A 12,243-nucleotide genomic window follows, 5' to 3' on the forward strand; every position below is an offset into this window, starting at 1 on the left:
TGTGCACACTCCCAAACTTGACAGTCTCTTACATTTGTTTTAGTCTGCTTCTTTAAGAAATATGGAGCTATCGTTCCTTCTCATTTGCTTCATTCATCTCTATTTGCTTTCAGTTTCATTGCTGAAATGCCCCAGTGTTCCCACTTCCCTCAGGTGAACTTGCTGGTCTGCTGTAGTGGTTATGGCTTCAGCCGCGTGAACCTGCAGCGGTTCGTTGGCGTCCTGCTTCCCTCTTTCGGGTTTGTCGCCTATGCGTTGTGGTTCTCATCTCTTTCTCGGCTCTTGCTTGCCGTTTCTGTGCTCCCTGGGCTGCAACGGTACAGCTACATGCAGGAGGTCGTCCTTCCTCCTCTGGCATTCTTGCAGCGTACCGACCTCCACAATCTTCCTTTTTTGTTTTCTCCTATGAGCCGGTTAACTCCACGGATGTTGCATTCGCCCAGTCCCTCGGTCAGCACTGAGAGTACTCAACCTCTCCAGCCAGCTCCTCCCTGTCAGCTGGCTTCCCTGTTTAAATGTCCCACCAGCTGATCTGCGCTTGCTAGAACTATTGCGTTCTCAGCCTTCACTGATCTTCATTACTTGGCTCAGCTTTCTCGTGACAGTATTTCTTTCATTGGAAAAAGGGAAGTCAGTTAGCAATAACTTGTTGGCAGAGTCCAAAGAAGTATTTTCAGCAGTTTTGGAGCGGGGATAAGGAGAGCTATAGCAACATGCCATTAAGGCATGGGGAATAGAAGGGGTATCCTTAAAAACGAAAAGGGGATACCATGTCTCGTCCGATGATACCAGGACACTCCCCTGTGGGTTAACTCCCCCATGCGGTCCTCCCTCATAGCCACCCCCAAGGTCAGGATCAGGTAGCGGCTGCTGTCCCCTTGCCACATGGGGGGTGGGGGGGCCACCACCAGAAAAGGAGTGATGATACCATCGAATTCATTGCACCTCTTAATCCTACCACGTACATCATGAACAACTTCCTCACAACCTCTTATTAAATAACTCGGCGCGCAACATACTTCTTGGTATTGGGAACGCCTCCCTCAGTAAAGGTGTATTCACAGACGAGTTGAAGACTGATCTCATTTCACCACCTTCCCAAAAAAAAAAACTTGACCCAGAGGACCTAGTAAACTGTCCCATCGGTACCCTAATGTTAATTAGGATTATAGAGAAAATAGTTGCGACCCAATTACTTGCCCAGACCGACCAGCTTGGCCTTCTCCACGGGTACCAGTCTGGCTTCCGCTCCAAATGCAGCCCAGAGACTATAGACACCCAAGTTGTGGGTGATGTGCAGTGATTCACCCACACAAGGAACGTGTGCCTCCTAGTCCCCTTGGCTACCTTCGACACAGTTGACCACCTAACACTCTTCTGCCTCCTTGCTGATGGGATGGGTTTCTCAGTAAACTGTTCTAAAATGGGTTGTGCCCTACCAGCCGGCAGACAAAAGGTCACACAGGTGGGCTCATTCAAATTCAACAGAATCCCAGTAATGTGTGGGGTCCCCCAAGGTCCCATGCTCTCCCCATTTTTCGTCAATCTATACATGGAACCCTTGAGAACTTTCCTAAATGACCCCAACATAGCCATCTGTCAGTACACTGACAGCTGACAGCTGTTCCTTAGGGTCAGTGGCCCTAAGACATCTCCCCCCTCCATGAATGCGTGGCCACCATCCAAACTTGGATGTCAAATGCCTACCTGAAACTGACCTCAACCAAGATAACAATTAATTCTCATCTGTCCCCTTGCCAAACAACAACTCGTGCAGCCAAGGCTGGACGACATGAGCGTGAAAGGATTCACCTTGCAGCTGTCAAACTCCGCCAAATTCTTGGCTTCATTGTTGACAGTAGCATTTCCTTCTAAGAGCACTTAGCCAAAAAAGGCACAAACAGCTTGGGCCACAGATCTTCAGACTCTGCATAATCAAATCCTTCACCCCACACCCCTGCATGGTGGTCCAAGCCCTCATGATCTCACCCATCGAAGGATAAAACCCTGTTTTTATGGGGTGTCGAGCGGCACCCGGGCTCACCCTCAAGACAGCCCACCACCTCATTGAACGGCCCGCAAATTCAACCGTATCTCTCCTACCCTGTGCGTTATTCACTGGCTTCCCTTCCCTGAAGATATTCGAACTGCATGTATCGCTTACAAAGTGTTTTCAAATAAGTACAGTCCTTCACCTGCTACACCCCAGCCATCTGGAACTTCATCTTGTCAGAGGGCTGCAATGCTCCACCAGTTCTGAAAAACACTAAAAATTTGACTCTTTCAACAATACCTGCTGGACGAGCAACAATCCCTCCGTCCCTCCACCAGCAGTACTTTCCTTCTGTATGAAATGCCAAGTCCAATGCTGGCACACTCCCAATGGAAAGCACTCCTTCAGACTCTAGGTTTGCGCTTTCAGCAATGAAATTGAATAATAAAATAATACCTTGCCTCTGATGACAAGGACTATGCTGTTTGCTAATGCGTTCTTGATTTGATATGGCTATTTCTGGCTTCTATGTTGCCCAGAAAGGAGCTGTAATTGGCGTAGGCAGGGGAAATCGTTTATAAAGGCCATTTGTATGGTTTCCGGTCAAGTGGTATGTGTCAAAAAGAAAATAAAAGAGTATGTAACATGTCATACACACTTTACTGGCTGGTTTAAAGATTCCCAATGCAGTTATATGGAAGCACAGTTCACCCCCTTAAAATACAACTGAAAGGACGCTTACCCTCATTTTCACAAATGATATTGATTGATTGATTTATTTATAGAGCGCTTTACACCAAGGCGCTGATGAAATATGCATGAGCAATACATTTTCCAGGTGGTATAAAAAAAAACACAAAAGACAGTATATTTTGAAATGGATAAAGTTAACATGATTTGTGGCTCGTTCGTGAACTAGCCTTGTGAAGCACAGAATATAAATGTACTGAATGTGAGACATCTCAATCAACATTTGGACTGAACTTGATATGTGGTGGGGGGACTTGGAGGGTTAGTAAGATCAGGTGGACTCGCAACACCAATGTGTATGTACTATGTGTCTAGGGGTACCATGAAAAAGAAGTCACCTGAGGGGGGTGTCTTTATATGAGTGAAACTGCATTATATGGACATGATCAAATACATGTCAGAGTTGGTTCTGCGGGATGCCCAGATGGGGAGCGGGATTACAGGTGCATGATCCCCAAAGATGGAGAGGGACGAGTAGTCGTTGTTTAGTGAATGTATACACGATATGTAATGTGATTGTGTTATTGAAATTGTAGAACGAGGTCCAAGATGATGCTTAATGACACCATATGTTTGATATGTGTTGAAAACCTAATAAGGCGAACAAAATAAACATTTGCACCGAACTTGGATTCATTAATCCTGTTATTTCTGATATACTAAATGGCTCATCTTTCATTAAGTTTAGTCCAAAATATGTGTGTCTGTTTCTCTCTGAGGGGTGACGGGTGGTGAGGAGGGTTGAGGGTCAGGGGGTTGTCAACCTAGGAAATTTCTGAAGACACAAATTGGTAAAATGAGTCTCAACTTTTGGAATCGGAAATTGATTAAAATATGAAAAAGAATTTAAAACAAACGTGACCCATACGCTTATGGTTTCAATGTGTTCTTTGATAATGCAGGGAAAATGCTAAATTATCAGTTTAGTCAAATGGATTTGTGAATGGTCTGTTTAATGAGGGGAGTTACGGGTATTGGTTCTAGAAAGCGACGTACTAAAGCCTTAATAAACCACACTTCATTCTAAAACATGTTAGTTTGGGTCCAATATATTCCTCTTTTGAGAATACACAACGAAATAATGAAAAGCGCTAAACTCTAAAACTACTGAGCTTATGGCTCGTTCCTTGAAGTTTTGTTCTGTAACTTGTGCTGTCCTATAAACCTCCAGAACTGTGGAACTTGCATCATGCCATAGCTTCTCGTGAAGCATGGTGCACAGGAATAGCGTGAATTTGGGGATTCAGTCTTGGGCCTCAAGATATTTCTAAAGCTGGTAAATCTCTGGTGTAAGAGTATTGATCAGAAAAAAAATGTGCTATCGGTATACAATGTCCCCTTGTGTTTTTTTCCTTCTAGCAGTTTGTAGCTTTGCATCTGTCCATAATGTTGTCTGGTCTATTTGTTTGCAATTTTTTTCAGTGTCCGATTAGGGTGGGCTCTGGACATAGGCGAGTGAAACCGTGAGGAATCCACTTTGTATGTCTCCTTCCTTACAGTGAAAGTAATGCATTGTTCTGTCTCTGTATGTTTAGTACTTGGTTACATAATTGAATGCCACATATAAGGGAAGATACTTGTGTCATAAGTCACCCACCTCCGTTGTCTCCTACTTTTCAAAAGAAAGTTTGCTTCTTTCATTTTTTTATTAATAATTAATAGTTCAAAAGAACTTTCCACATACATACATTATATTAAAACATGTCAACCATCACAACAATAATAATAAAAAAAAAATCACCAATGAAATAACATGCACAGCAATTGGGGCAAAGAAACCGCTAAAATACGGAATAATAGAGAGAGAATTATTACAGCGTCCAAAGAACATATAAGACCAGTATGAGATGCATGTTCCCAGAATTAAGACAGTATGCCCAGAAAGCATCAACATGCATAGAGGCAACATTATGTACAAAGCCTGTCAAGCTGTGCATATACAGATGCATTGTTGATGCACATGAGGTCAGCAAGTGTTGTGCCGTTTCAGAGGTGTGATGTGCGCAACACAGATGGCAATAGCGGCCCTCTGGCGAGATCCCCAACTGAGGGCCGAGGGCAGACATCGTTGGTAAATAATCAATTAGGAGTAATAGATAGAACATTCTCACCAGACCAGAAGGATTCTTCACCAAATAACACTGCGGTTTCATTAATGTATAATTGAGCATACTGTGTCTAGGATAGCTTTTTAATAACTCTATATGGTCGTAGTTAGAGGCCCAATCCCGAGCATCCAATTTATGCTCAAACTCAGCCTTGAGAAGGCTATACTGATCTTTCCAGTCAGGGGTCCAATCAATTTGTCTGAACAAATCAAATGCAGAATTGGCCCATGTCCGAAGGTTACAGGTAGAATCCTCCCTCTTCATAACCAAACCAATCAGTGAGAGGAAAGGACACGTTGGGGTCTTAATTGCCTTGATTTAACCGTGCCCCTTTGTTCCTCAATACCAGTGTTTGGAGGGATCTGTGCCCCAACTACAATCGTGCCAGTTTAATAGGCACAGATTGTGCTAGGTTCATAACCGCCCTCCAAAATGTCCCCTACAGTACATTCAACCATGTCAGGTTGGTCATCCCTAGCGACTCCAATCCGTAAGCGATAGCCGGGCAAAAGCTCTGCTTGTAGAGCATAACTATCCCCTCATACCTGTACCATGCTGAGTTTTTAGCAAACTTCTTGATTAGCAAAGTAAGGAGTTTGGCTTTTTTCTTCTTCTAGGGCATGATCTCTAAATATTTACCTGGACTCGAAACAAAGATACTTGTATTACAATACAATATCAATAACACCAGTGAGCAACATCAAGGGAGTTATTTTCCTAATCGCACTGGGCCCTGGCTGCCCTATATAGACCAACCTAAGTATGGTCCAAAAGGACAATGTTGTACGCATAGGACTGCCAATCCACGTGTTCACCACCTACTTTCGGGGGACAATTCTTGGTCCTAGCTAAGTTGCTTGGCAAATCAGCAAGGTACAAGTCGAAGAGAAGCGGGGCAAGGACACAATCCTGCTTCACTCCAGGACTGGTCCCAACAGGGGCGGTGCCCACCCTGCCACCATCCAATTGCACATATACTGTGGAACTGTACACATACTGTGGCGTATTCATGCAATTGCATAATTGCCTCAAGAAGCCACTCCTCATTTCCATAACTCCTTAGCTTCTTCCATAGCCTTGCACGATTAAGTGTCGAAGGCTGCTTTTAGGTCGTCAAATAATACATACAGGGCACTAGCGCCCTTCACTAATGAGTTCTGGATCAAAGTGTCCAACAGCAGCATATTGTGTATTGTGGAGGACCCCTTGCTAAATCCAGTTTGAAAAGTGCCCTGTATCTGTAGTGAGTCAACCCAATTCTGCAACACCTGAGCAGGAGAGACGAAAAGATCTTACTGGTCACATCCAGAATAGAGAGGAGACGATAGTTGTTGGGAACACTCCTACTCCCACGCTTCTGGACCGGAATAAGGATTTCTTCCTTCACCTAGTTAGCAGATCAGTTCTATTTTTCAATACTCAGCTATTGTCCGGTTGACTTAATTTTCCATTTTATTCCACCATTCAAGCTACTCTTTTTACATGTGGTTTCTTTTTATGTTCACTCTAAGTGCAATTTCACTGGATGCGGTTGAGTGGCTGAGTTTCATCCAGTCAGCACTGCTGCCGTTTCTTAATCTACAGGAATGTTTTGACTTTATTTCTGTCTACTGACTTCCAAGCACCTAGAACCAGGGTGAGGTAGCTTGGAAGGAGGACTTTAATTCAATTAAAGCAATCTAGCCATCAGTCCTGCCAAGTAGAAAATAGCAGGGAGCCTCCATCTCTATGCAGTCTTAGGCTCCAAGACCAATCAACATGATCTGAAATCTGCTCAAACCCTCAGCAGTGGTTCTGACCAATTTAACAGCAAATGCAGTGTTTCGGCCAACAAAGTGGACTGGGTTTCTTCCACCTGCCCGTGGGATAGCATAAGGTGATAATGCACCTTTTAAAGAGTGTTTGTAATTTTCACCTTCTAAAGAGTGTCTAACTTGCAAATCACAGGAAATGTACTACAAGTGAGAGATGTTCCCAAGGTTATAGGGTCTGTAGGCTGCTTTAGTTAACCCAATTGGCTGTCATGGGAACTACTCGATAATCTGTTTTTATCAGTGTTTTTATACTCTAGTAACACCTTTCAATGATCTGAGATCTACACGATTTTCTAGTACATAGTTATTTTCTTCATGATCCCATAATAAATTTGAAGACCTTTACTCGGTTTTGTATAGAATTTGTTTTCCACTTAGAGGAAAATTAATTGATGTTCTTTCTTCTGCAGGTTGCTGCAGGAGAGAAGCTGCCAATGATGCAGGATGAAATTGCCCTTAAGGGCCATGCCTTTGAGGCTAGGGTATATGCGGAAGATCCAAATAATAATTTTATGCCTGGTGCTGGCCCATTACTTCACCTTTCTACACCACCCGCAGACCTCTTCACTCGAATTGAAACAGGAGTACGGCAAGGTAAAATGAAACATTGAATTTCATTAGTATTCAACACATTGCCACCGTTTATTTGCTATACCAAGTTCCTGGGAAGTGCTTTTTGGTTTAAAAAAAAATGTTTTCGACACATCATCCATGGCATCTTGTTTGCAGGATAATGTGACCGATAGCAAAGCAAAAAAAATGGCCCCTAATACTGTAACACAGCTACTACGTAAGAATTAGTTTTTGTCCAGGATTAAGGAAGTATTAGTGGTTGCAGTTCTATGGCCCTGGAACTATGCCTTTTGGATGAAAGTAGCTGCCAGTTGCATCCAAGGAGCACAAGCGTGGCAAGGCCGTAGCATGGTTAAGACTGTTCATATAGTTCGAATGAAGTTCTTTCGGTGGAGACTGTTTAGTTTAATAGAGGTCTCATAACTACTTACCAAGGAGGACAATCAGGGGTCAAGTCCTAAAAATAAAAGTGTGGGGGCTCATTAACATACAGAATGGGTTGTGGCGTCACCCGAAATTAGCATATTAGGGTGAAATATGCACATTTCATTCAATTGGCTTTGCATAACCATACAAATTGCACAGGGCGAATGGTATTTGCTTTTCATAAAATCAAGACACAAAAAACCAAGAGGATATTTTCTTCTGATAGTGTTTTTGAAACAATAAAGGTATGCATGTTTTGAACTCCTGAGCCAATACCATTGCTTTCCCTGGAACATACAGTCCTGAAATGTGACATTTCAACTTTAGTTGTCGGCTATTTCTCATCAGGTTATATGGCGCAGTGAAGTGTCCAGCCTGCGTACCTGGCGACTTCGGTTCGGCATAAATTCGGAAAAGACAGCCAATATTTTATCATTTTACACACAGCCTCTAAAATAAACGGGGGACGGCGTCTGCCCTCTGAAAAAAAGGGGTGGATGCCATCCACTCTTGTGTGCCCTCAACTTGAACCCTGAGGACTATAAATGGTGTACCACTAAATCAGACACTTTTAGGGGCCAAGACAACCCCATCCAAAAATGCTGAAGAGTTTCTGACCGAGTATGAGTCATGGGTGGTAGCTATAAAGAAGGCTTTTTAGCAAGTGAATTGCGGACGCTCTGGCACAATGTATGTGACCTGAACAAAAAAAGAGATCCCGTCGCCCTCCTAGATGTTATTGGGATGTTATTGGGAAACTTTATGGTTCTTTCATTCTGGACCATTTTCAGGACTAGTGCTCCTGCTCAGGATGTAACGACCCCTTTCAAACGGGTTTCGTTAAAGGCATCGGGACTTCAATTAACATCTTGCTGTTGAACAACCTTAAAAGTCGAGTACGAGATGGAAAGCCCCAGATTTGTATGGCCTTTGTTGACCTGGTCAAGGCTTTCAATCAAATCAACCGTCATCAAAAAGCTAGAGGCAGAGAACTGTCCGGGGGAATTGCTGGACCCTATAATAACCATGCATTCTGATACATCATTGAGTCCGCTTGGACCAATCCGGTCTTTTATCAAATGAAATCTTAGCATACAAAGGGGTTAAGCAGGGCTGTCCCATGGCTGCAGCCCTGTTTATTTTTTTCTTGGCAGATATGAAGTCTGTTGACTCCGCAGTAAGAGCATTTCCTCCAACAGGGGAGGGGACGAGGCAGATCCGGTTGCCCAGATTACTTTACGCAGACGATGTGGTCTTAATAGACCAAACTCCAGTTGGTCTCCGCCAGTTAGAATCTCTCCAATTGTATACTAAGTTAAAAGGTCTTGAAATTAATAAGGACAAAACAAAGATCTTGAGTTTTGGAAATTCGAACAAGGGAAGAAATGGTTATGTTTGGTCCTTCGATGAGGAGCAAATTGATAAAGTTGGATCCTTCATCATGTACCTAGGTGTCTGGTTAAGTGATGCTCAATCAGAGGCTCCAATGGTCTCTCAGTTAAGAGCAAAAAGTAAAACCCTTGCAAGTCAGGCTCGTGCGTTGAACCGTAAGTTTGGCTGCTTTTCGATAATTCCGATGTTAACGTTTTAAGTGCTTCCTGCCCTGACTTAAGCACATCCCTCAAGCAATATGGCAACAGCTGGAAAGCCTATTTTGGAAAAAGGATTTAGGCCTTCCACCATCTATACCGATCCAAATTATTCGCTGGGAGTTAGGTCTCCCATCTTTAAAGCTAACCGTTGACTGGAATAGTTGGTAAATGCTTTAATTCTCCCCATCCTGAGATTTTGGACCTGCTTCATATAGAAATAACGCAATCCAAAAACTCCATGCTAAATGGAGAACTAACTCACTTAATATACTGGAGGAAATCGGGGGCTCCCTGGAAACAGTTCTTGCAAATCCAACGTGGATCAAAAAATTCAGGACTGGATTAAAACTTTGGAGTCTGCTGCTAGCCACCAGTCGGTGGCGCATTTGGCGCTGGAGCCACGGAAATTGGATGTTGTGCCCAATTATTTAAAGCAATTCCCTAACAGAATGTTAAGGGACCAATTCTTGCTAGCCCGCCTACACTTATTACCAACAAACGAGAATTGGGCGATCCGTGGTCAATTTTTGGAGAATAAATGCTGTTTTTGAAAAGACAACTCTGTAGTTGAAACATTGAAGCACCTTATTCTTTTTTGCCCGGCTCTCTGAGAAGCACAAACAAAACAATTTGGATATCTGGTGTCTGAGTATCGGATACTAAACTCGGAAGCATGGTGGAGTATTTTGATGGAGGGAAGTCGGACTCCCATGTGATTGCTGTGGTTACATTTTTAGTAAAACAGTTTTAAGGAAAATGGACGATTTAGCAAATAACTTTAAGGAAGGAAATGGTTAAGAAATCCTTATATACCTGTTTTGATTGCTAATAAATTGTATTCGATTAAATGCAAATTAAAAATAGATCACGCAAGTTTATATTCTGTTAGAGACTAGAAAATTGCACTTGCTAGCAGAGCTTGCACTTTTTCAATCTCTGTAAAATGCTAATCGATTCGTAAACAGTACTTCCAGGGAGGTATTCGTATCTATTTTATAATCTTTGCATTGGGGTGTTTCGGTCAGATTGAAAATGGTGAAATAAAGAGTGGAATAAGAGGAGACGCACCCTCCAAAGGAATTTGTAGCTGCCAAGTGGGGGCAGTAGAAACACTGGTATGTTGATCACTTGCTAAATATTTGGGGTCTTCCTCTATTAAAAATTAGGACTGACCTGTCCATTGAAATACTTTTCATTTAAATATCAACATGTAAGTAGATGAATTTCTCTTAATTATACTGTGAACTTTAATTAAATGAGAATGCAGTGCATAGACAAATGTCAGTCATCACTTTCCACTTCCTTTGTTTCTGGATAAAGATGGTTCTGCCGAACCCTGCGGGTGGTTTGTGCCAAGGTGTTTTGTTGTTGCCACAAGCTGCATAATGCTGGGTCAGGGGGGGGTGGTGCAGTTAGGATCCTCTGGCCACCCCCAAAAGTCTGCGGCAGCTCGCCAAATGAGACCCTCCGGAAGACAATGCTGTAAATGTAGCCTGCCCCTTGAAGGGGAATGATTGCCAAGAAATTGTCTGATAATTCAGGGAAGTCCTAATCCCAAAGTACACTTAAGAAACGTGTTTGTGAGAATTTATTTGTACGCAAATCTTCCCATTATTTCCTTTGAACCCTTCAGCACTACTGCTCGTCTTGCTAGATTTTTTCATTGACTTTAAAGGTGAGGGTGTTTTTTCAGCGTCATTCGCCTGCTGCATTTGCTTTTGTTCTAGGAATACTAGTTCACCTTTTTAGATCACCAGTGCTGGGAAACCTCTACCTTTGCTCTGGCATCTATGTCTGTGGCAGCACATCTCTCCTTCTGTGACATGCTGCCAGGGGTCCTTAGAGACTCATTTACAATGTAATTGTGGGTGCACCGTGTAGCCCATGTGCCTGACAGTTCAAAGGAAGTCTGCAGCTTTGGGGGGCGCTGTTGCACGCGACGGAAAATGGCCGCCTGAAGCTAGAGCTCCGACCTGGCTGACATCCATATCAATTCCATCCTCATTCGGAGCACCCCGCTAAACATATAGAGGGGTTGAATGCACAGCTAAAGACCTGGACCGTGCCCAGAGAAAATTCTGAGTAAAACGTTAAAGGCTATGTGAAGATACATCGTGTAGAAAACTGGACGGGAGAAGGCAGAGACACGAGCCGAGTCCCAGAACCAAAAGACGCCACACTCTATCTGGCTGACCATAGAGAGGAGAAATCCCAAAGCAACGAGATACCGAGGCACGGAGATAACTCCTCGGAGGTAGAGAAACCCATCTACGGGCAGCTACACATCCTGGTCCTGAAGCGGATGAAGTGATAGCAGGAGTCGAGTGAGAGAGGAGACCCGAGGTGCATCTAGGCAGCACTTGTGCCTGCCGGACTGGTTCCGCTGTGTCGGTGGCTGAGGTGGGGGCCGGAGCCACACCGAGGATAGCTAATCCTAGCGTGATGCGACCAGCAGTGGGAGCTGGAATGAAGTCGCCGACGCGGTGGGAACCGTAAGTATGTGACCGGCTCTGGGCTAATTATCTACCTTGGTTTGCGGCCTGACGAAGCGGCAGACCACAACGGGTGCCCCGCGCGACCCCCGACAAACTTGGCTGCATAGAGCTTGGGCAACAGGCGAATTTAAGCGAACGCAACACTGGTGCAGGGGCCTGTGCGGTGGTGGGTCACGTAGGAGCTACAAATCGGTGGAGCTGCGCAACAGCCCAGCGGAGGCCCGTTGGAGCACCGTCACACGACGCATAACAAACTGGGCAGACAGTACAGTGGAAAAGCTATCGGGAAAAGTATTTGGGAATTTTATCTTGAAGAGAACGCTAACACACCTGAAAACCCGTAAAAAAATTAGAAACTGTGCAACAATCCACAGAGTACGTGGGAGAACACAACCCACCCATAGACAAACGACAGAAGCAGACGCTAACTCTGGTTCTGAATCCCCTGAGAAGAGTAGAAAAGACAAGGGAAACAGGCAGCGACAACAAGTA

The 12,243-nt window shown here is 44.0% G+C and overlaps 1 protein-coding gene across 1 annotated transcript in view; it reads left to right on the top strand.

Moving 5' to 3' along the window:
* Positions 1 to 12,243, top strand: part of MCCC1 (methylcrotonyl-CoA carboxylase subunit 1) — a 577,485-nt gene that overhangs the window by 166,637 nt on the left and 398,605 nt on the right. The window contains exon 11 of the mRNA XM_069618652.1: positions 7,076 to 7,259. Within this exon, the coding sequence (XP_069474753.1) occupies positions 7,076 to 7,259 (184 nt within the window). The remainder of the gene's footprint in view (positions 1 to 7,075; positions 7,260 to 12,243) is intronic.

This window comes from Ambystoma mexicanum, chromosome 10 (assembly GCF_040938575.1).
Source record: "Ambystoma mexicanum isolate Mex_15411 chromosome 10, UKY_AmexF1_1, whole genome shotgun sequence".
Taxonomy (NCBI): Eukaryota; Metazoa; Chordata; class Amphibia; order Caudata; family Ambystomatidae; genus Ambystoma; species Ambystoma mexicanum.